A 22,437-nucleotide genomic window follows, 5' to 3' on the forward strand; every position below is an offset into this window, starting at 1 on the left:
AACACGCTCCTTCCCTTGTCTTTTGCCCCCAGCCAGGTCAGTTTGCAGGAGGTCATCTCTCCCCTTTCTCACGGTTCCCATCCGACTTTCTAAGTCTTCTCTTCCCTCCTCTCACCACGCACACTTTTTTTTTCCTCCCTTGGGCAACAGTCGGTCTGTGTGTGGATGCCTGTTTGCCTTAACAGAATTTGTTGAACCACCTACTACTATATGACAGGAGCCAAGGATACAAAGATACAGAAGGTGTGTGTATCTGGCGCTCAGCTTCATCCACAACCTTCAGGAGGTAGGGGCGAGTGAACGTTGACAAAGGAACAGATAGTTCTGGAATCTAGACAACATGGGACCTGCTAGGGTAGCTCTGTGGTTGCACAGAGGAGATTAGTGGAATTGATTACTAAAGGTCACAGGGCTGAGTCTGGGAGTTTGGCAGAAGGGAACCTAGTTCCAAAGTAGTCTGTGGGCCTGGCCAGACTGCTTAGATGACATTGCTGGGTTTAAAATTAAGCTCATTTACAAACAGGAGCCCCTGGGAAATTGGACTTCTCCAGAACTAGTCTGTCCTTCACTGAATAGGGACCTTTATCTCATCCCTAATATAAGGAGAATTACTGGGTCATCTGGAGGGTTCTTTCCTGTTGAAAACTCTATGAGTCCATGTATTTTAATTTGCCAGAAAGTATCACTTTTGTGGGAGCAGGGAAAGCAAACAAAATACACATCTGGAGGACTGCTCTCCAGTCATTTTTTTTCAGTAGTAGATTTTACTGATATTTTCTGTGATCTTGATAATCTGATGTAAATTTTTATTAATTCAGGGATTTTGAGGTTCCGACACAATGCTAACGTTTTAGTATTGTCATGAGCACACGATGATTGGTTTCTTCTCCTCCTCCTTTTTCTTAGATTTTATTTTTAGGTAATCTCCACACCCAACATGGGGTTCAAACCCACAGTCCTGAGATCAAGAGTGGCATGCTCTGCCAACTGAGCCAGCCATACATGCCCTCCCCCTTTTTAAAGCTATTTATAGAATACATCTTACTGGCATCAGGTAAAACCTAACTGATTAATGCATTAGTTTAAGAAGAAAAATGCCTAAATACACATTTACTGTTTTGTTCTAGTCTGAGGATATTTGTAATTGCCACCACCATGCAAAGTGTGTTGGTCATGAACCCCAAACTACACAGGTAGCATCTCGTTTTATCGTTATACACGATAAGTTTTTGTCTTATAGTTGTGGAAACTTGACTCCAAGGCATAGACTGTCTTCAATTAAAAATCATGTTTTCATAGATTTTAAACAAATCCACTTTTCATGATTACCAACAAAACATTTTACATTTTGATGAAGTAAAAGTGATTTTACTGGGCATACACTCATATAAAACAGTCCTACTTTTCATAATCCTGCAGCACATTTATAGTTCCTTGAGGAATTATAACACATGTATATTCAGCTATCATCAAAACACAGTTTTTGGTTTGAACTGCATTTGTGACACTTATTTCCAATCCAGAGAGATTACTCTATACACAGTGTGTATAATAACTTCAGAAACTAGATCAGAATTGGTTTAGGATGGGAAAAATTTATTCTGAAGTCTTTGTTCCTCTTCACATCTATTCTAATAAATGCAAAAGCCAAGGTTTAATATCTACAGAAAAAAATTCTATGCTAATTTCTAGTGTGATCCTAACTCACTGTTTGTTAATCAAAACAGACATAAGGTGGGAAGAAAGACTTACGAAGAGATTGATGCAAATGTATAGATTTTAAGAAATAAATTTTAAGAAATTGTGGGACCCAGGAAATTTAACAAAAATCCCCTACCCCTGGACAAGCAGAGCAGGACTGACTCCATTTTGTGCTGCACCCACCTTGTGCCGACCTGCTTAGGGCACTGCCCCACCCTAGTCAAGGCGGGGCGTACCCTAATCGGAAATGGGGTCAGTGATAGGCCGACCTGCTTATTGCTTAGGGCACTGCCACACCCTAGTCAAGCCCGGGGCACACTCTAATCGGAAATCCGGCTCAGTGATAGGCCAGTTCAAGTGGATACTTTAGGGTAAAATGTAATTCAATGGGCCACCTGCGATGAACCAACATGACTGTGCAACTTTCTGCGTATCGCATTGGCCACTGGCCCCTAAAAAGCTGCTAAGCCTCTTAGTCTCGGGGTCCAAGTCCCTGCCCCACTGTGTCAGGTGTACTTGGACCCAGGCTCGAGCTTGTCAATAAACCCTCATGTGTTTGCATCGGTGTCGGCTCCTCGGTGGTTCTCGGATTCGCAATCTCGGGCACAACAAAATAAATATAAGAATAAATGTTCTTATATTTGGATTTTTTAAAAAAGTAGGTGGGGAGTATAACTCTTAAACACATTAACTGTAACTCAGTTTTGCCATATTCAGATGTATGAGGGAAAGCTCTCTTCCTGTGAAAGACTGTCTTCTATTAGAATCCGCCAGTATCTCTACCTTTTGACATTTTTCTCTCAGTCACCAAATGTGGTGTCATTGAATCCACTACTCAAAGTTGCAGATATCATTGTCAAAAACTACATATGGCTAGGAATACATTAGCATTCTTTAGGCTTGCCTGATCTCTGAACTTTTCACTTTTAAGGTATTGACTGATGCTACCTGGATGAATTTGGCCATCTTCTAGGAGACTTGAATATTAAATTTCTGTAAGCATATGAACCAGTTCTCTCTTGTTGGAAGCCATGCTGAAATTCCGAGAGGCTGCTAAGTATGCGAATGAATCAATAGCCATTTCTACTTATCCAAAGACTTTGATTGCAAGAAGATATGTGCTTCAACAAAAACTTGGTAGTGGAAGTTTTGGGACTGTCTATCTGGTTTCAGACAAGAAAGCAAAACAAGGAGAGGAATTGTAAGTAAAAATACTTCATACAAATTTTGAGTTGGCTGCCCTGTATGCATAGCTCTTAGCTCATTAAGAACATGGAGTATCATTTGCCCTTTGCATTTGAGATTCTAAGAACTTAAGTGATAGAAAAACTTCTTGAATGGTGTCTAAAGATAAGATTTTTAAACGTATTTCAGCAGGTGAGTGAAGTACCCAAATGACCTAGAGATGGGAAATGGGGTAGATTAAGTGAAAATAACATTTTTATGCATACCAGAGTCTCAATTACAACATTGCTTCCACTTAACTTGATTGGGACTTCTTGAATGAGAAAGTAAGAATTGTTTATAATGATGGCAATTTTAGAAATGTTATGAAATGCAAATAAATGGTAATTCACACTTGAAGTGAATAGGGTGTACTAAGGGAAAAATGGTATTAATTTTCCTTGGCTTTCTTCTATGGAGGAGTTTTTCCAAGTCTGAAGTCCTACAATTCTCAAATTAGGCATTTAAACCAAGCAGGAGCTCCCATCTAAAATTACATTAATAAAAAAAAAAAATAAAAAATAAAAATAAAAAATAAAAATAAATAAAATTACATTAATAATATTGAGGGCCCTCTTGTTACTTCCTTTTCTTTGATTTTGATAGGACTTTAAACTTTCACAGTAGAGAAAAACTTGTAATGCTGTTGTCTGTTACAGATAAGGATGAATCTTCCTTTCTAGCTTTAAGTTGTTTGAATTTGCTGCAGTGATAAGTTAGTTGGAATTGGAGTTAAAATAAAAACTTGTACATCAGAAACACAGGAAAAAGACAAAGCAGAGGAGGAATGAATAAGACATCAGTCCTTAACTCTAGAAGAACAGATTTCCATCCCATAATTCTTTTTTTCAGAGATTTTGAGGCTTTTTAAAATTCTTTCAGCTTTTGCCCACTGGATTTAAAATGAATGTAATAAATAAACATTTTCTACTTCTTAATATTACATAGAAATTATAAAGGTAAATGTTGATGCTACTATTTTATTTTCAAAATCAACTTTTTAAATGGTCTTTATGTCCAGAATTAAATAGTTTTCAGTAAATTCCTACATGAAGAATGGCAACAGTGCTGGCACTTCTCTGGTATCCTTAGAGCATGCTTCATGACCCCTATCAAAAAGAATTCCAGAAATCCTAGAGGTACTCTTCCACCCATGTAAGACAGAATGATAAATTTCTGAAAATTACTAGATTACCTTTATGGAAATATTGAGAGTACGACCTAAATCTGACCCAGAACTTGTAAAAATCACATTGTATATGATGTGGGACCACAAGCAACTGGTCAAAAAAGAATTCTTGAGACATTTTCAGTGCAAAAAGATGCTTTTATTTTTTATTTTATTTTTTTTTAAATTTTTATTTATTGATGAATCAGAGAGAGAGAGAGAGAGAGAGAGAGAGAGGCAGAGACACAGGCAGAGGGAGAAGCAGGCTCCATGCACCGGGAGCCTGACGTGGGATTCGATCCCGGGTCTCCAGGATCACACCCTGGGCCAAAGGCAGGCGCTAAACCGCTGCGCCACCCAGGGATCCCAGAAAGATGCTTTTATTATAGCACAGGGATAGGACCCATGAGCAGAAAGAGCAGCACTTTTGTTGTATGAAGCTGGTGTTTATATGCTTTGTGTTCAAGGGGGTGGGACATGCAGGGAATGTTAGATCATACATGTTTTCTTTGAATTTCCACTTGTAACTACTGCTGCAAGATTTCTCTGGTGCTTACCATTCAGCTCAGTATTAACTGTCAGGGAGATATACCAACAGTCATGATACCCTTTAAATAATACTAACCAGTACATATGTGATCCTTATTGAAACTGTGCAGCCTTCTGGGCTAAAGGTGAACGTTTTTCTGCTTTTATCCCTCATCATAAAGACTATATTTGATTTTGTTTTTTTCATTGAGTGAGGAATGTGAAAAATCTTAAAGGAATTCATAGGAGGGCTAAAAAGTTGAACACAGGGATGCAAAATAAGATGTAGGAAGACCAAATTTGAAAGCTTCAGACTTGAGATGATGGATGAGTGAAGTGTGTAGGTGTTGGGGCAGGAGGAGAGAAATGGAGAGGAAAGGGTTGGTTGGTTGGTTGGGAAGTGATTTGTCAATAACTCTTCCTGTACTTGCCCTATTAGTCTGAAAACACCTAACTTGGGCTGAATATGGCAGATGAAGCCCTAGGGGTGAGGGATGAACCCAACAGTGAGGATAATTGACAAATTACTTGATACCAGAAAATCTAGCATAGAATCTCTTGAAAAACAATCCATCATCAGAATCTCTACAACATATGACAGACAGGCTACATTCAGCCTTCAGATGTGTTTCGTTTGGCCTGAACAGTGTTTCTTTTTCAGTCTAAATTAGTTGCCAGTAGTTAGCCATGTGTTGCCACTCTTCACTGTCTCTTTTACCCAGCTGTATCACACCTTTCTACTACCTGCCCGTCCTTAGACATTTGATTTTAGATCAATTGATTTTAAAACTCTCTGCTAAAATCATGAGGAATCATGACAATAGCTGTTCACAAAATCCTAGAATGCTAGAAGGAAGGCTGTAACTTGTCGTGGTTAAGACCACAGGCTTTGAGGATGATGTAAAGCCAGTCTTGTTCATAACTGTAAGATTAAGGTTATGCAGTTTCCTAGTCTGAGCTTCAGTTTTCTTATCTGTAAAATGGATAAGATACTTCATAGGGTCATAATAGGATTAAATAAGATATCTATAAATATATGAAATATCAAGATAAATACATATAATAAAGAGTATATAATATATAAATAGATATATTTATAAAGAGACATAAATTTAATTGTAAGTAGATGTGTAAAATACAGACTATCATATTACCTTATGGATATTACTCAATAGCAGTTGAGATTTATTTATTTATTTATTTATTTATTTATTTATTTATTTATTTAAAGATATTTATTTATTCATGAGAGACACAGAGAAAGAGAGACAGGCAGAGACACAGGCAGAGACACAGGCAGAAAGAGAGAGAGGCTGAGCCACCCAGGCGTCCCAAGATTCATCTTATTTATAAATAGTCCAAGTTAAAGGAATAATTAAAGGAAGCCTAATAAAACTTTATCTAGTCACCCAACAACTGTACTCTCTATTAAGTGAAAATGTTTCTTTTGCATTCCACTTTTAGGGAGAAATCTCTCAAATCACATTTCAAATCTGATCTCAGGCATGGGATTTTAAAATCTTATTCAAGGATCTTTCTTGAGATTGTAACAATTCTATTGTCATCTATTCTTTTGTATCTGTATTCAAAAAGCAATTGATCCTCAGAATGTTGACCTTTAAGCTACCAGTTGAATCTTCAGTCTGTGAGCAAGCCACATTAATTAGCACCACCCATTCTCCAAGCAATTTGGTTAGATAAGATTTTAAATTATGCTTTACACAGGGACGCCTCGGTGGCTTAGCGGTTGGGCACCTGCCTTTGGCCCAGGGCGTTATCCTGGAGTCCTTGCATCTAGTCCCGCATCAGGTTCCTTGCATGGACCCTGCTTCTCTCTCTGCCAATGTTTCTGCCTCTCTCTGTGTGTCTCTCATGAATAAATAAATAAAATTAAAAAGATAAATAAATTATGCTTTACATAGTAGGCTGCAAACAGGGAATTGGTTAGTGTCAGAGATGGGTAGAAAATAATACCAGAAATGTTTCTATGTTATGAATGTTATTCCCTTAATACATCAGGGTAGATCTGACTCCCTTCATTGTTTTGTAGACATACCCCTAATCTTTTGAGATTATAAAGAAAGTATATCATAACCTTCTGTACCAGACTATCTCTTAGTATCCCATTAGAGTGACTAGAGTATACCATGAATCTGAGATGGTCCATAGGACATTTATTAATAGCTCATGTGAAATCTAGGATTATGTAAAATGCACTTTTAGATTTAATCAAAGAACTAAACAAAAAGAATATACTATTCTAACTTTTCCACCAGAGTATTGCAATTTATCATTATGCCACTTGGGGGCATCACTCTACCATTGACATTTTTCATATTACTGTGACTTTGTGCATTTTAATTACAATGCACATACCACATTCCTTTATATTTTTATTGACTTTCTGCATTAGCTATGGGATTTAAAAGAAGCTACAGGCATGACATTTGATTACATTAATCAAAGAAAACTCTTTGACATAAAGATCTGCCATTCCTTTTTTAGTTATCACAGTAGAATAAGATTAAACTTAAAATGAGTATTGAATGACATAGAGGTTTTTCTTTTAATCTGCATCATGAAATTTATAAAACAATATTTAGGAATATTTTCTTTCATAATTATAGAAACTCTGATCTAATGGATGTGAGGATATGATAATGTTAACTGATATTTATAAATGTTCTAATTCTGCTTCATAATTTTATATTTTTGTTAAGCTGTCAGACTTTATTTTTTTAAGCAAACCACAGATTTTGATGAGCTAAGAAGTTCTTTGGCCCTTATCACAGTGCATGTAACTTAATAGAAAAGAGACGTTGAGGAAGTAGGCTTACCCTAAGATACATGATTAAACTTGTACATGATTACTTATACATGGTTAATCATGGCCACAGTTGGAATGAATTTCAACATTCATTTTATCAGCATAGAATGCTGGTTATAGTGCTGTTTTTAATTTCATTAACTTAAAATACAGTGGCATTATTATTTAGAGTTGATTTGGTGCTGTAGTCTTTTAGTTTGTCAACACATTAGTATTTAATTTATGTATTAAACCTTTGCTTTGTTCTAAGCACCAGTAAGGAAACTGAAGCAGTAGGAGCTAAGGCTTGGCTCTCAGGAACTTTCAGTCTAGAAGAAGATACAATTAATATGCATAAAACAGCTAGCAAACAGTATAATATTTAAACATCTATATGCCACTTTGCTCTCAGAGTTGTTGGCCACTGCTCATATCCATTCCTAGTTATCTATGGTTTTTATTTTACTAGTTTTTGTGAATTATCCAAGAGCTTTCATATTTTCCCCCTTGGTCCTGTCAGTGTAAATATCCAAATATTTCCTTCTTTAACTATTTACTTACACATTGGCCTTTGCCTAAATATGGTCAGCATGGTTAGCATGGAAATGCTTCTCTCTCCACAGAACATTTCTTCTCAGTATCAAATGTCTACAGCATGAGATAAGGACTGGAGTCAAATCAGAAAAGTTACCAAGTCCTTAGAAAAATGTCTTCAAGCCTGGGCATTTGCCTCCTGGGATAGCTCTTGAGCCTATAGTAGAACAAATTTTTAAAAGTCCTAACAGGCAGATTTCTCACCCAGCCACAGAAGCAGAATGGAGGAGAGAGGACTAAGAGCTGTTGCTAGAATTAGTCCCACTGACAGCAGAGGGGAGAGGTCCTCAGACCTTAAGAATAAAGGAGGTGAAAAGTCATAAAGGTTCAACAAGAATAATAAAAATCAATAAAACCCCACAACAGTCTGGGTCCATTATTGTCAGATAGCTCTCCTAAGCCCAGTCTCTTCCTGAGAGCATCTCAGACTTCTGCACCAGTTCCAGAATGTTCTTTTGAGATACAGTCATCAACAGGGCTGGGACTGAGGGGGTCAGGACCTTTGAAGGACAGAACCATCATTAAACCACCACACTAAGATCCAGTCCTCAGCTTTTAATCTTTTTTTTTTTTAAAGATTTATTTATTTATTTATGATAGAGAGAGAAAGAGAGAGAGAGAGAGGCAGAGACACAGGAGGAGGGAGAAGCAGGCTCCATGCCGGGAGCCTGACACAGGACTCGATCCCGGGACTCCAGGATCGCGCCCTGGGCCAAAGGCAGGCACTAAACCACTGAGCCACCCAGGGATCCCCTTTTCATCTTAATATACTTAGAGATAGTCAATTTTGGTAGGGGCTCATGCTAACTAAATTCAGACAAGACAGATCTGTAAATCATAATGCCACTTCTTAATTCAGGGCCTAGAATGAATAGTATCTCTTTTCATGTGTCCTTGCACCATTTTATTTCTTTCTTTTTTTTTTTTCTTGCACCATTTTCTGATGAGAGTTCTAGAGAAGCTGAATATCTAATCAGAAGTAAAAATATAGACAAAATGAAGTAGAGGGAGTAGTTGAATAGCTCTTTGCTTAAGCCAAATAGAGTCTCTTCCTCATGACAGAGAACATTGTTCCAAAGTGACCATTTTTTTCAGAACTGTCAGACCCAGGGTGCATCTTCTGAACAACTCTGGATGCGCATACATTCAGTTATCTTTAGGGTACCTTCTTTTCCTATAATGAAAGTAATATGCATATATGTTTTATTAAAAGTGCAGCTGTGCATAAAGTGGGAAAATAATTCTGTAATCTTGCCACCCAACTTCTGGTCTTTTCTGTGTGTGTTGACAAATATTTATTCACTCTTCTAAGGAAACATATAGTATTAGTCACAGTGGTTGCCTCAGAGATGGAGGATGAAAGTGAAGGAGATGTACTTTTCACTGAATCCTTTTTGTACATTTGGAATTTTTGGAATTTTGTACCATGTTAAAGTTTTAAGAAAACAACAACACAGAGAAAATAAAAGTAAAAAAAAAACCAAAAAAAACCAACTCCACATGTTCATTCAATGAACGTTGGTCACTATTTGCTGATCACCTGCTCTTCAAGGTGCTTCAGTCTGGTGGTTCTCAACCTTGGCCAAAGAATGGAATCACAGTATTTTAAAAAATACATGTTTGAGTTATACCCTAGAACATTGTTTTAGTTGGGCCACACCCCAGGCATCTGGGCTTCTTGAGAGCTTCCAGGTGATTCAAATGTTCGACTAAGCTTTAGAATATCTGGTCTAGTGGGAAAGAAGAACTCTAATTTTATCATCATAAGCCGACATAACCATTGTGAAAGGAAAGTCTTGGTTGCTATGAAGTATGATAGACCCATCTAAGCTGGCAGCATAGTGCTGGATGAGGCAAGGCTTCTGAGAATGTATTGTTTGGGCTGAGACCTGAAGGATGATTAAGAACCAGCCAGTGATTTTCTCACTTTATTAGGCATCAGAATTGCCTGGAGGGCTGCTAAAACGCAGATCGCTGGGCTCTACTCCTAGAGTTTCTGATTTAGCAAGTCTGGGTGAGGCCTGTGAATTTGCATCTCTGCCCTCTGTTGCTGCTGGCCTGAAGACTATACTTTGAGGATCACTGAACTAGACAAACGAGTGGGAAGAATAGTTTCACTCAATGTATATATAATTTTGCATCTTCTTTGAAGCACTAAGATATAAGTATTTTCCCATGTTACTAAGTACTCTTAAAAGCATTGTTTTAAATGCTTGCATAATAGTCCATTGTATGGCATTGATAGCAGTTAGTTCCCTTTTATTGAATATGTTGATTCTGGTAAACTCTTTGAAGTAGAAGTAAAAAAACTATTGTACCTTTTAGCATCCTCAGGGATTTAATGTAATGATTGTTCCAACATATCCTTTCTGACAGTGGTATAACCCTGGAAAACTAATGAAGAACCAAGATTCAATCACTGAGAAGTGATGGGCATTCTCTGTCATTCAACTGAAGCATATTTGGGCCAGTTCTGAATTATGACCACATTTGCTGACATGCTCAGTTGTAATTAGGGAAAAAAAAGGACTTCATCCATTTTCAAGTTTATTTTAGACACAGAGAGAAATAGAGAAATCAGTTTTCATATTGTAAGGAATGAACTTGAAAAGCCTTCCTTTCTGTATATAAGTTTTCACCGTTTATAAAAAGGGTATTATTTCCTCTTAGTGAATTAATAAATTGATGATAGTAGCCTGACAGTGTCAAAAAATAGTTAAAAATGAGTAGTAGTCCTTACCAGAATGCATAGATTTTTATAATATTTGAGACAAGCTTTCGGTGACTCAGAATGTGACAGTAATTTCTTCTATTTAGTAGCTGGTAGCTTTCACAATGCTAATGCTTATATATTGCACCTACTTATGTATTAGTATAAACACCTATTTATGCATTTCTGTCCGATTTATTTAATCATTTTAACATATCCTTGCTTTCAGTTTTGACTCATTCTAAATAAGACATTAGTAGATTTAATAAATCCAACTTTGAGCCCATTTTATGTACTCTTATTAAAGCTATTATTTTTATCTTATGACCAGGCATTCTCCCCACTGGGTATCTGTGGTGGGAGGACCGGGTATTGAGTAGGCTGAGTTAGTTTAATAGGATTCAATGGTTTATGCAGTGAGGTTATGAAAACAATTTGGAGGAAACTAATGATTTCGTTTTGTCCTGCCAGAAAACAGTTTTCATTGTTGTGATCAAGTCTTGTTCCCTTAAAATCTTCAATCTTTTAAGAGAGATTATAATATGAAAACATATTAAATTTTCTCTTAAAACAGCTCATGTTCTAGAGGATCTTGCGCATCGGTTCCTCTTAGGTAAATATGAGAAGGGTAAATTTGAACTTGGACTTCACTTTGCGCTTTACCAATTCTCTGTCTGTTACAAAATCAAGCCCCTGAGCTTCTGGCCATCTTACAATATTTAGGTTTGGTAGATAAGGAAAAAGAGAATAAAATGCAAGAGTGCACAGTTACCTTGACTTATCTCAATCATGGTAATGAAGTCAACATTTTGGGGTAAATGATTTATGTTTTCCTGAGACTGCTTCATCGTATGTATTAACATAAAAGGAGTCATGAGCTTTTTATTTGGTTTTTATTATTTACAGATGAGAGATGACTAGTAAAATATTTTAGGATGAGTAGGATGTAGGGAACCCCTCAGTTTCATTTTGGCTTGGGCAGGGGGCCAAAAAAGCCTGCTTTGAAGACTGAATCACCAAGAACCATTTAGAAAGAAGACAACAGCACACGAAAAGCCTTTATTTTTTAATGTTTTTTTCCCCCTCATCACTATTGTTTGAGAGAAAATGGAAGTGAATTATTAAAAATATCACAACTAAAAAAAATCACAACTAGATTGTTGACAGGAAAAGAATATAGGCAAATTACTATTAGATTTTTAGACTGTTTAAATTCCTTACTTATCCTACTCTGTTCTTATGTATTGTTTTGTTGGATTTGTGAGCAGGGAAGCTAATGGTTTTGCCAACATTGAGTAATACCCTAAGAAATAAGGAATATTATTTATTTAAATGTGTGAGATGGGGGGATATCTAAATTATTTTGGTAAATGATAATTTAAAAATGTAATTAGATATGCTGGTCCCTTTACATTGTCATTGTTGACTGCCCCAAATTTTTAAAATATAAGATTTATGTAAGCCTACTCTTTTAACTGTTATTTTGTCTCATTTATTCAATAAGTAAAATATTTTAAGGATGAGTGAATAATATGCAAGAACAAAACTTTGTGTGTGTAATATAGTTCAAGCCCCCCCCATCCCGCCCCAGTCAAAAGTGTACTTTTTTCAGGTAGATGACATGATTCTTAATGGATTCCAGAGGAACCTCAATAACCAAATTCAGGGTTTTAATGGGTAGTATCAGAATATTTTTCAATATTGAATCTCTAACTTTAATTTCCTGGCTCAAAGCAAAGCACCCTTAAGTATAATCTGTAACTAACCTTCTTGTTTTTGGTTCTTTTCAAGCAGGCTTCTTGTGAGACTTTTTTTCTCTAATAGCTTTTGGTGAGTCAAACAGTCCAATACTCTGCCTGACACAGGGCAAGTGGTTTCCCTGTACCCATCACTTACTCCAACAGGATCAGCAGAGGGAGGGATTTTCTTTTGTCAGCTTCTCCCTTTCTGAACTGATCTGATTCCTTTTTTGACACATGCATTGCCTTGTGGGTAGTTTTGGCTAGCACCTACCCTCATGACTATTTTGAACTGGAAATTCGAGTTGTGATATCCACCTTTAAAGAAGTTGGAATGAGATACATCTATAATGTAAACATCAAAGAAATGAGAAGGTGGAAAGCTCTCAGGTTAAAATTAGTTTCTGGGTCACTTTATTACACTTGAGCCAATTTTCCTGGGGAAAAAAGTTGAGTTGCCATGACATCCATTTCTAAATAGTGAATTTAGAGTGATGTGCACGACTTAAAAGTCAACAGGGGGGAAAGGCAACTGTTAGGTCACTATTGGTTCCTTGGCCAGTTATTCGTAAACTTATTTTTTGGAATCTAGTGATTTGTAAATTTATATTTGTATGAGAAATAGACATGGTTGACACAAAGTTCTAAAAGTAGCTTCTGTGCTATGCTAATTGTGTAAATAATTTCATGTAGTATTAAAAATAAGGAGTTAGTATTATATGACATTTATTGCTTTAAAATACCATGAAACTGGGGATCCCTGGGTGGCTCAGCGGTTTCGCGCCTGCCTTTGGCCCAGGGCGCGATCCTGGAGTCCCAGGATCGAGTCCTGTGTCGGGCTCCTGGCATGGAGCCTGCTTCTCCCTCTCCTCTGCCTCTCTCTCTCTCTCTCTCTCTCTAGGTCTATCATAAATAAATAAATAAATAAATAAATAAATAAATAAATAAATAAATAAATAAATAAATAAAAATACCATGACGCTGACCTGTTCCATACTTTAACAAGAACACAATCCCTTTTTATTTTTCAGCTGTTTTAATGGCCCCTGTTACCTAATACTTATAAGTATGAATGAACAATTATGAAATGTTTGCTATATGCTATAGAATGAACTTGTTACAGCAGTGCTGTTATTTAGTATTTATGTGAAAAACCCACCTAAAGTTTTAGTTACTGAAAAAGCAAACTTTGGGCAGCCCCGGTGGCGCAGCGGTTTAGCGCCGCCTGCAGCCCAGGGCGTGATCCTGGAGACTCTGGATCAAGCCCCCCACGTCAGGCTCTCTGTATGATGCCTGCTTCTTCCTCCGCCTGTGTCTCTGCCTCTCCCTCTCTCTGTCTCTATGAATAAATAAATGAAATATTAAAAAAAAAGCAAACTTTAGAAAATGTGTTTGGAAAACAACCTTGAACTATGATATATGAAAACCTCTAAGAGTGTTAAACTGGCTGATTTTGCAGTTTCTAGTGATAATCATTGTGAAATTTCATAGTTCGAGCTGAATGTTGGTTTTTAATCTTTGGGTTCAGACCAGTCAATATTCTTGGTTTTAGTTCAGAGAAGAATTATAGGCTTTGCTTTTCATGACCTTTATCGAGCAAGTGAGGAAGGAAGTTTAAAGTGTATGTTGATCCTCTAGTCATGTGTTCTAGGTTTCCAAATTTCTAAGAGTAGAACATTTAGAATATTGAAGCTTTGATTACAATGTGTCTGGGTATTATATGCAACTGATGAATCACTAAATTCTACACCTGAAACTTTGGTAATATATATTACCTACTAATGTGTATTACCTTTGGTATATGTTACCTAAATGGAATTTAAATTAAAAAATAATAAAAAGAATGTGTTTGGATGTTAGCTTCCTCAACTTCTCCCATAGACGGTGGGCACTCAGCATTTTCATTAAAGCTTGATTGACATTTCCACTTCCCTTATAAGTTTGAACTTAGAGAAACCCTTAAAAATCTAATTAGGTAGTTACAGTTGTCTTCCCTTGGGGAAAATTTGAGAAAGATTTTTGGTCCAGTAGCTTTTCATTGTCTCACTCCCTTCTCTCCCATTTCATTGGCCTTGCACAAATGCAGATACTGTGGATTTGGGGGCAAGATTAGCCTATCTATTTTTTTACAAAATTTGATTTGCCATTTGTTGATCAGCTGCTTTTATTTTTTTTTAAATTTTTTTAAAAATTTTTATTTATTTATGATAGTCACACACACAGAGAGAGAGAGAGGCAGAGACATAGGCAGAGAGAGAAGCAGGCTCCATGCACCGGGAGCCCGACGTGGGATTCGATCCCGGGTCTCCAGGATCGCGCCCTGGGCCAAAGGCAGGCGCGCTAAACCGCGGCGCCACCCAGGGATCCGGATCAGCTGCTTTTAATTCAATATGTTCTCTCTCTCTTTTTAAATATTCCATTTATTTATTTATGAGAGATACAGAGAGAGAGGCAGAGACACAGGCAGAGGGAGAAGTAAACTCCTGTGGGGAACCCAGTGCAGGACTCCATCCCTGAATCATGGGATCACGCCCTGAGCCAAAGGCAGATGTTCAACCACTGAGCCACCCAGGCATCCCAATTCACGTTTCTTTGAAAGATATTTCTGTACAATGATTATCAGGCTCTAATGAGTAGTTTTATTATTTGTAGAATTGTTTTATAAATGAAAATTAAAGGAAAGATCAATGAAAGATGTGATTTGCAAGGCTACTTAACAATACTTAGAAGTAAAGCATTTAGATATTTGATATGGGTGGGACTTGACACATATCCAACGTTGACTTTTAGTAAGCCTTACCATCTTTGAAGAAGTTGAGTTTTGGGCTCATAAGGGGTGAGTTACATTCAAACGGTTTTAAAAACTGAGAAAAGCAAATAATTTCCTCCAGGTAAAGCTATTTTGGCATTACGTTGCTAGCCTGGCATAACCATAAAAACTCTGTGTGTATTTGTATGTCTGTATGTACATACATACACGTGAAAACTATATGTATACACGCACAAGTGCTTGCGTGTGTGTGTGTGTGTGTGTGTGTGTGCGTTTGTAGACATACATTCTTCATTTCAGATTTTCGGTTCAGCACTAGTTTCAGCAGCAAAGATTGTACTCAGCTGATAGCAAATACCCTTCTTTGACGGATGAAGAAGTCAGGGCTCAGTATCTCATAATTACACTTAGACAGACACTAGAGTACCCTGGGGGGATTCCTACTTTATAAAAATTCAGAAGGCATTAATATGGCCCCTTGTTGAAAAGCCCACACCGAGAGGCACTAACTATACCCATGCCACTGCAGCGTGAGGTAATTGTGGGGTGTCCCCTCGGCAGCTGCTGCTGGCTTGTATTATGCCATTAGCTAGACTCACTCCAGGATTCCTTGGAAACTGTGTGCCTGCCTGAATAATTTATTACCCAGTGATCAATTATTCATAACTCATTATTACAACTGAAATAAAACCTAAAACCTAAAGGTGGAATCATTTTGCCACTTATGAATATCCAACAGATCATCAGGAGATTGCAGGAGATTTTGAAGTCCATGCGGTCACCTCTGCCTATTTGTTTCTCTGAAGGGATTCCAGAGAGAACAGCCTTCTGAAACAGAATCAGAATCAATGAAAGCAGTAACAAATGACTCCCTGCTGGTTGTGTTGTATTGGTTCATCTCTTCACACTGTTTATCTTTTTAATTCTGGCTTTATTTACACCAAGAAATAAAATTTTGGTTTAAGAGAAATTCAGAGACATTTATGGCACTTGGGTTAATTAAACCACCCTTAGGAAGTAAAAAAGGATACAAAATTATCTTCATGGTGTAAAATGCAGGTACATGTAATTCATTTTATTGACATTAGTCACATTGCATTCACTTGTTCCATTAGAGTTATAGCTGTGTTGTATTTTATTTATTTCTTGGACCATATCTTTAAATAAATGACACAGGTTTTTTCACATATATAAAAAGCATTTTAATGAAAGTTCTATGAAAGTGTAACCAAAAGAAGCCTAATTGTTTTGTTGTGGTGGTGGTCCAGGACGTATAATGGGAAATATTTTGGTTTAAGCAAGACTGATTATTCCTATTTTTAAAATAACCACCAAGCTTTAAAAAAATGTGTTAAAAATAGTTGGAGAGTTTGAAATTCCACTTATTTTGGGCTGTAAAACAGAGGTTTGCCCTTGGAGTTTGCCTTGCCCTTGAACACTCTGGCATGGAAGAATGGGCAGAAATCTGTGATGCTTCACACTTGGAGTTGCCATGTCAGTTTTGTGGCATTTTCTGCGTGGTCACTTCCAGTAGTATGTTGGTACTGATTTTGAGTGTCAGAGTTCTAACCCCAGCTTAAAGATAAAAGTCCCAAACTGTTAAGCAAGCACTTTCTAGTAGAGGTTCTAGATTTTTTTTTGTGTGTGTGTGTATGTTGATTCTTCAAATGGAATGAAGGCTATCCAACCAAGTTTTATTTTTTAAATTTTTAAAAAATATTTTATTTATTCATGAGAGACATACATACAGAGAAAAGCAGAGACACAGGCAGAGGGAGAAGCAGGCTCCATGCAGGAAACCTGATGTGGACTCGATCCCGGGACTCAGAGATCACGCCCTGAGCCAACGGCAGACGCTCAACCGCTGAGCCACCCAGGCATCCGTGTTCAAGCAAGTTTTAAATGGGCTGAACCCATGCTTTTCACACTGAACTACATATATGATGTCCCAGATGATCCATCAAACAGGAATTTAAATATGGATTTAGTTTTACTATTCTAAAAATATATGGATACTTAAAAATAATTTTAGGTCAGATGTGAATATGTCACAATGTAAAAAATTTATATGACTTTTAAATGTTTAATAAAATTTTAATAGGTTATACACATTCATATGGCTCAGAAGATATAAAAAGATGTACTGTTTAAAGTTTCATCCCTGTCTTACTTTTTCTGAGTTCCCATTCTCTCCCCCAGAAGATAACCACTGTTAATAATTTCCTATGGATTTTTCTGGAATTGCCATATGCATATATAAGCAACTCTAGAATTCTTATTTTTGCTCCTTTCTGATAAAAACTCACATTTTACACAGTTCTGTTTCGTGCTTTTTTCATATGCCAAAATATCTTGGAGCTTTTCCCATGTTAGTATTAGAGAATGTTCCCATTCTTTGTTTTAACAGTTGTATAGTATATTCCACTATATGGCTATACTATTATTTATTTACCTTCCTGTTGACGTACATTTGGGATGTTTTTAATCTTTTGTTGTTAAAAACACTGTTGCAGTGAATAATCCTGAACATTTGTCATTTCACAAACATGGCACTATATCTTGCAGGAATTTTAAAACAAAGCATGAGATTTCAGAGACCTGTCCTGCCTTTGGCAATCCCATTTCAGGGGTCTGAATTTATCCTTCTTTGCTGTTAGAGATATTTTGCTGGAAAAGCTTGCGAAGCACCCCTGGAAACCTTCTATTGAGGCCGAGTGGTGGGATGATTTTTCATTTTCTGAAATAACTTCTGTGAAGTGATAGTGACAACGTTACTTTGCCATCCTGTGTCTCCTGGAGGTTATGTAAGAAAATATGTGTAAATTTGATGGCATATTATTTATAGGCAAACATCATGTTGTAAAATCAGCCAATTTGGTTGTAGGCGTTTGATACAATGAAACATTTTATAGCTATGAAGCACCAGACACTGGTACTTTTGAAAATGTTAATAAGGTGTTCTGTGTAAAAAGGAGTTCCACGATTATGCAAGTTTAGAAAACATTTGGTTCCACAGAGTTGAACCAGTTTTGTTTAGATTTTTTGTTTGTTTTTACTGAGGGACTCTTTTACTGAGGGACTTAAATCTGCTGGGGTAAATTGTGAATCTTCAAGAGCTTTTCCCAAGCTTGTTTAACCACTGAACTCCCTATTTTTCTAGCTATTCTTACTAGCACTAGTATAGCGAGGAGCCCAACTTAGGAAATACTACCCAAATTGGACACCATGGCTACATGCTGAAATTAGTGGTCGTAAGCATATGTAGTATTTAAATTTACAAAAGATTTAGTAAAGGGAATCAGAAGGGAAGTCACTATTTTGAAACTGATTGTCATGAACAGCAGATGGTGGTAATGTAACATGCAAACCAACTATTAATACACGGCAGTATTTCCCATAGGGACCATAATGTCATCTTCATTTAATTACAATCTTCCAATATTTTAATTTCACTGGTTAAATGAATAAGAGGCTAAAAATAGATCACTAATATACTTTTAATTTCTTCCTTTAATTTCTTTCTAGGAAAAGCACAAGTTGGCTGAGAAATAAATTTGGGGAAATCTTTATTTCCTCAGACCATTTTAACTGGCATGATTTGGTTTTTCTTATTATCTTCACATTACATGAACATTCCTACTTTATGGATACCACAAGGATGTATGTGTGTTCTGTCTCAAAAGAAAAAGTCATAAATTTAGCCAAACTTAATTCTACTGTCCATGAGAATGGCAAAGAGCGGTTTCACTCAACGAGCATTTAGTTAATAGCTGCCTAAGAGATGAAGCAGCTACCATCATTTTCCTCCAGAGAATGACATTTGGATTGAAAGTAGGATGTGAACTCACCTCTGTTAGAAAGGCCATGAGGTGAGAAGGATTAGGGTCTCTTAGAGGTTGAGAGAGATATGGGTCACTTCCATTCTTCTGAGGTCTATTAAATATAAAATGGTGTAAAACGGGGCAACAAAAAATGGGGTATGTTTTAAACGTAAATTTAACACCAAAAAATTTAATATGCAAAAATACAATGCATTGTGACTATGTTTCTCACAGGATAATTACAGAATATAAATTTTATTTATAGTGTATTACGGTTGGGGCGGCCCAGAAATAGGAAATACATTTAAAGCTGTATGGGGAACATTTTTCCCAACTGTCTATGCAACAGAGAATTTAATCTGGCTTGGAGCTCTTGTCAACAGTCAACATTTGAAGCACTTCATGAATCTGCAGCACTGAACAAAAGGCCATTTTGGCCACTTATCAGGGAGAAGCCCTGTTGCAAAAGATAAACCTAGAGGAGTTACTCTTTCAGTGAAAGACATCTGGGCCTACTTGATAGACATGGAATTGCTGAAAATGGCCCAGAGAGAGCCTTTATTATTTAGATTGATGACTGTCCCCTAATATGTGAAACCACTGTTTGAAATGACCCATCAGAGGTACACTTGGGCAGCATTGCACCCTATCCCTGCCACCTCCTTGCTCCAAGCTAGTTAAACTTGCCTTATTTCTACTGTAGCAGAAAGACTAGCTTCAGGTAAAGGTGATATCTTAATAAACGGGCCAGGCCATGTCACCCCTGGGAGATAGAGCCATGACATCTTGCTGTTCCCTGGGTGGTGAAGGATCACTTTTTCTTTTTTTTTTTTATTTGAAGATCTATCACTCCAGACCCTGCAAAAAAAGGGGGGGGGGGGCTAGTTTATATCAGCCAAGTACTTATTGCAACAGAATCATTCAGTCAGTAACAATTAGGAAGTGGTCTTTACCTTAAGTAACCTACAGTGTGAACACCTTCATTCAGCCTTTAGTCAATGGGTAGATTGCTAACAATATCAGGTGCTGTCCTAGGCGTGGAATACAGCAGCAAACACAACCAAATCATGTTCTTAGGGAGGGGATATTCTGGTGGGCCTGTGAAGAGAGACGATGAATAAAACCATATGCTAACATGTGATTCAGTGCTATGGAAAAAATAAAAAGGGAAAGAGGATAGGGAGAGTGGGTGTGTGTCTATCTGATAAATACTAGTAGATAGTTTGTATTGTTTGGTGTTAAGATGATAGTAAATAGTAACTGACAAAAACATCCAAGACAAAAGATCATTGGAAGGAATTTTGTAGCAAAACCTATCACTAATACTTCTGTTTTTCCAGCAGCAGGACACAAACTTTTTCCATATGCTTATGTTTCTGTGTCTGGGCAGTAGTGCACAGAGACCAAGTATGCTTTGTGTTATTCAGTTCCTTTTCCTGCAGAGTTGGAGCCATTTTATAGGGGAATAAGGATGACTGTGTGTTGAGAGAAGTGGTGCTCAAGTTTTCTTCTGACGCCATGGAAGTGGGATGGGGAGATCTGGGGGACAAGAGGGGACAGCTGTCCCTGTTCCTGTTCCTGCCCTTGAAGACAGAGTCTCCCTAGATATGGCAGGAGTTAGGAATTTTCAGAGGGTCATTCAGTTTTCCAGGCTTCAAATTTATTCGATGCCTGAAAAGTTTTTGTTTCTACTTCAGTAGCCAGCTCACTTAGTGTGTTTTTCCCTGGCCAAGGTCAGTGATATGGAGGCCCTCAGGAAATTCCTCCAGGTGGGGCCTGAAGGTCTTCAGACACCCTCACTAATGGTTTCTTTTGGGGAGCAGATGGATCTAATGTGCAGTGACTGCTGTTTATTATTCTTGTTACCCAGAGATATGGGTGCCCCCTCTCTTGAAATATGGGCTTTGTGTTGCAGTGAGGGAAAATGTACAGTGTTTGAAACTCCCTAGTGTGAAGCCCCTCTTGATCAGAAATGATGGCAGTGTGCTATGTAAAGTTCTGGTAGAGGTAGAGAGAAGCTTGCTGTTATACATCCAGATGTAGAGCTGAGTCATCAAGGGCTCCTAGTTTCTTTCTTGAGAAAAGATAACAAAGAGGGTCAGAACAGATGCCCTCTGCAGAAGCAGCCACCCTCTCCTGTCCTTGGTCCCCCATTTGAGAGAAAGCAAAACCAGCCCCGGGTTAGGGCCATTCAGACAAGAATCTGCTCTTCAGAGGTCTGAAAGCTGTTGATATAATATCTAGCTATTGTTTATCATTGTATTTTATGTAAATAAAACCCATTGTCTCATCACCATCTCTTGAGGTCTCGAAATTTCCATCTCAGCTCCCTTAAATAACTTCTACTCTAATATTGACAAGAGACGGAAGTCACCCCTAACTTGAGATCCTAAGACAGTTGTACTTTTTACCCCGTGATCCTCACAGACACGTCTGTTTGGGTGACAGGAGCTGTCCCAGGGCACAGCTGAGATGTTGCAGAGGTGCTTAGCTCAAATCTAAGGTGTGCTAGAAAACTGAGACCGAATGTGAGATTTCTTGGATCTTCACTAAGGATTTAACCATTACATTTTAAAAACGCATTCTCATTGTTTAAAGATGAAGTTTTAAATTTTAATTTGTCTGAATTTTCTATGAGAATAAAACTGATCAAAGTTGATCCAGGAAATCCCAGAAATTTGTCTTTTTATATTGTTTCTCATTAATAATAGTATTAAAAAGAAAAAGTACTTCAACAGCATTGCTTTGTTTGATTGTTCAGTAGTTCTATAAGGATGACTCAATTGAAATGGCTTTTAAAAAAATTCTAGATAAACTACAAGGTATTACTAATCTCTAGTTCAGGAGAACCTTTAATTGACAGTGAAGATGTATTTTCAGTGTATTTTAAGAAGCATTATTTTTCTTGGTTCCTATGAAAATGTATTTTAGTTCATTGAAACTACCATGAGTTGCTTCAGTTCTATTTCAGAGTAGTTTTCCTGGAGCTGGAGTTTCAAATACAAGAGGAAATTTTATTTTATACATTAATTTTGTTTCTTACATACATTCTTAAAGAGGGTAAAACCATTATGACTTAATAGTTGTTATTTCCCTGACATAAATTAGAATTATAGAAGTGTAATCCACAAGAAATAAACCTGATTTTAAGATGTAATAAAAATCCCATTAGAGAGTCTTATCACTCACTGAAGCTCTGTCAGTGTGCATTTAATTTTTCCATATAGTCCTTTCAGGAACTGAACCAAATTAAGATCTGTCCACATGATGTGAGGTATATGTGTCAAATAGCACTTTTATCAAAGTAGGCATATAGTTAATTCCCATCTGGTTGGCTTTTTCTATTGACTCTAGAGTTAATTTTTAAGTGGCCTCA

At 37.2% G+C, this 22,437-nt stretch overlaps 1 protein-coding gene across 17 annotated transcripts in view; it reads left to right on the forward strand.

Moving 5' to 3' along the window:
• NEK11 (NIMA related kinase 11) overlaps positions 1-22,437 on the forward strand; it is a 255,460-nt gene that overhangs the window by 884 nt on the left and 232,139 nt on the right. For 13 of the 17 annotated variants that reach the window (XM_038570831.1, XM_038570834.1, XM_038570833.1 and 10 more), the window contains exon 2: positions 2,633-2,902. The exons of 2 other annotated variants lie outside the window; for them this stretch is intronic. In XM_038570831.1, the coding sequence (XP_038426759.1) occupies positions 2,733-2,902 (170 nt within the window). In that variant the 5' untranslated portion in view covers positions 2,633-2,732. Of the gene's footprint in view, positions 1-150; positions 287-2,632; positions 2,903-22,437 lie in introns of those variants that run through there. 2 more of the 17 variants (XM_038570828.1, XM_038570842.1) reach the window with 2 other exon arrangements.

Source organism: Canis lupus, chromosome 23, assembly GCF_011100685.1.
Source record: "Canis lupus familiaris isolate Mischka breed German Shepherd chromosome 23, alternate assembly UU_Cfam_GSD_1.0, whole genome shotgun sequence".
Classification (NCBI taxonomy): Eukaryota; Metazoa; Chordata; class Mammalia; order Carnivora; family Canidae; genus Canis; species Canis lupus.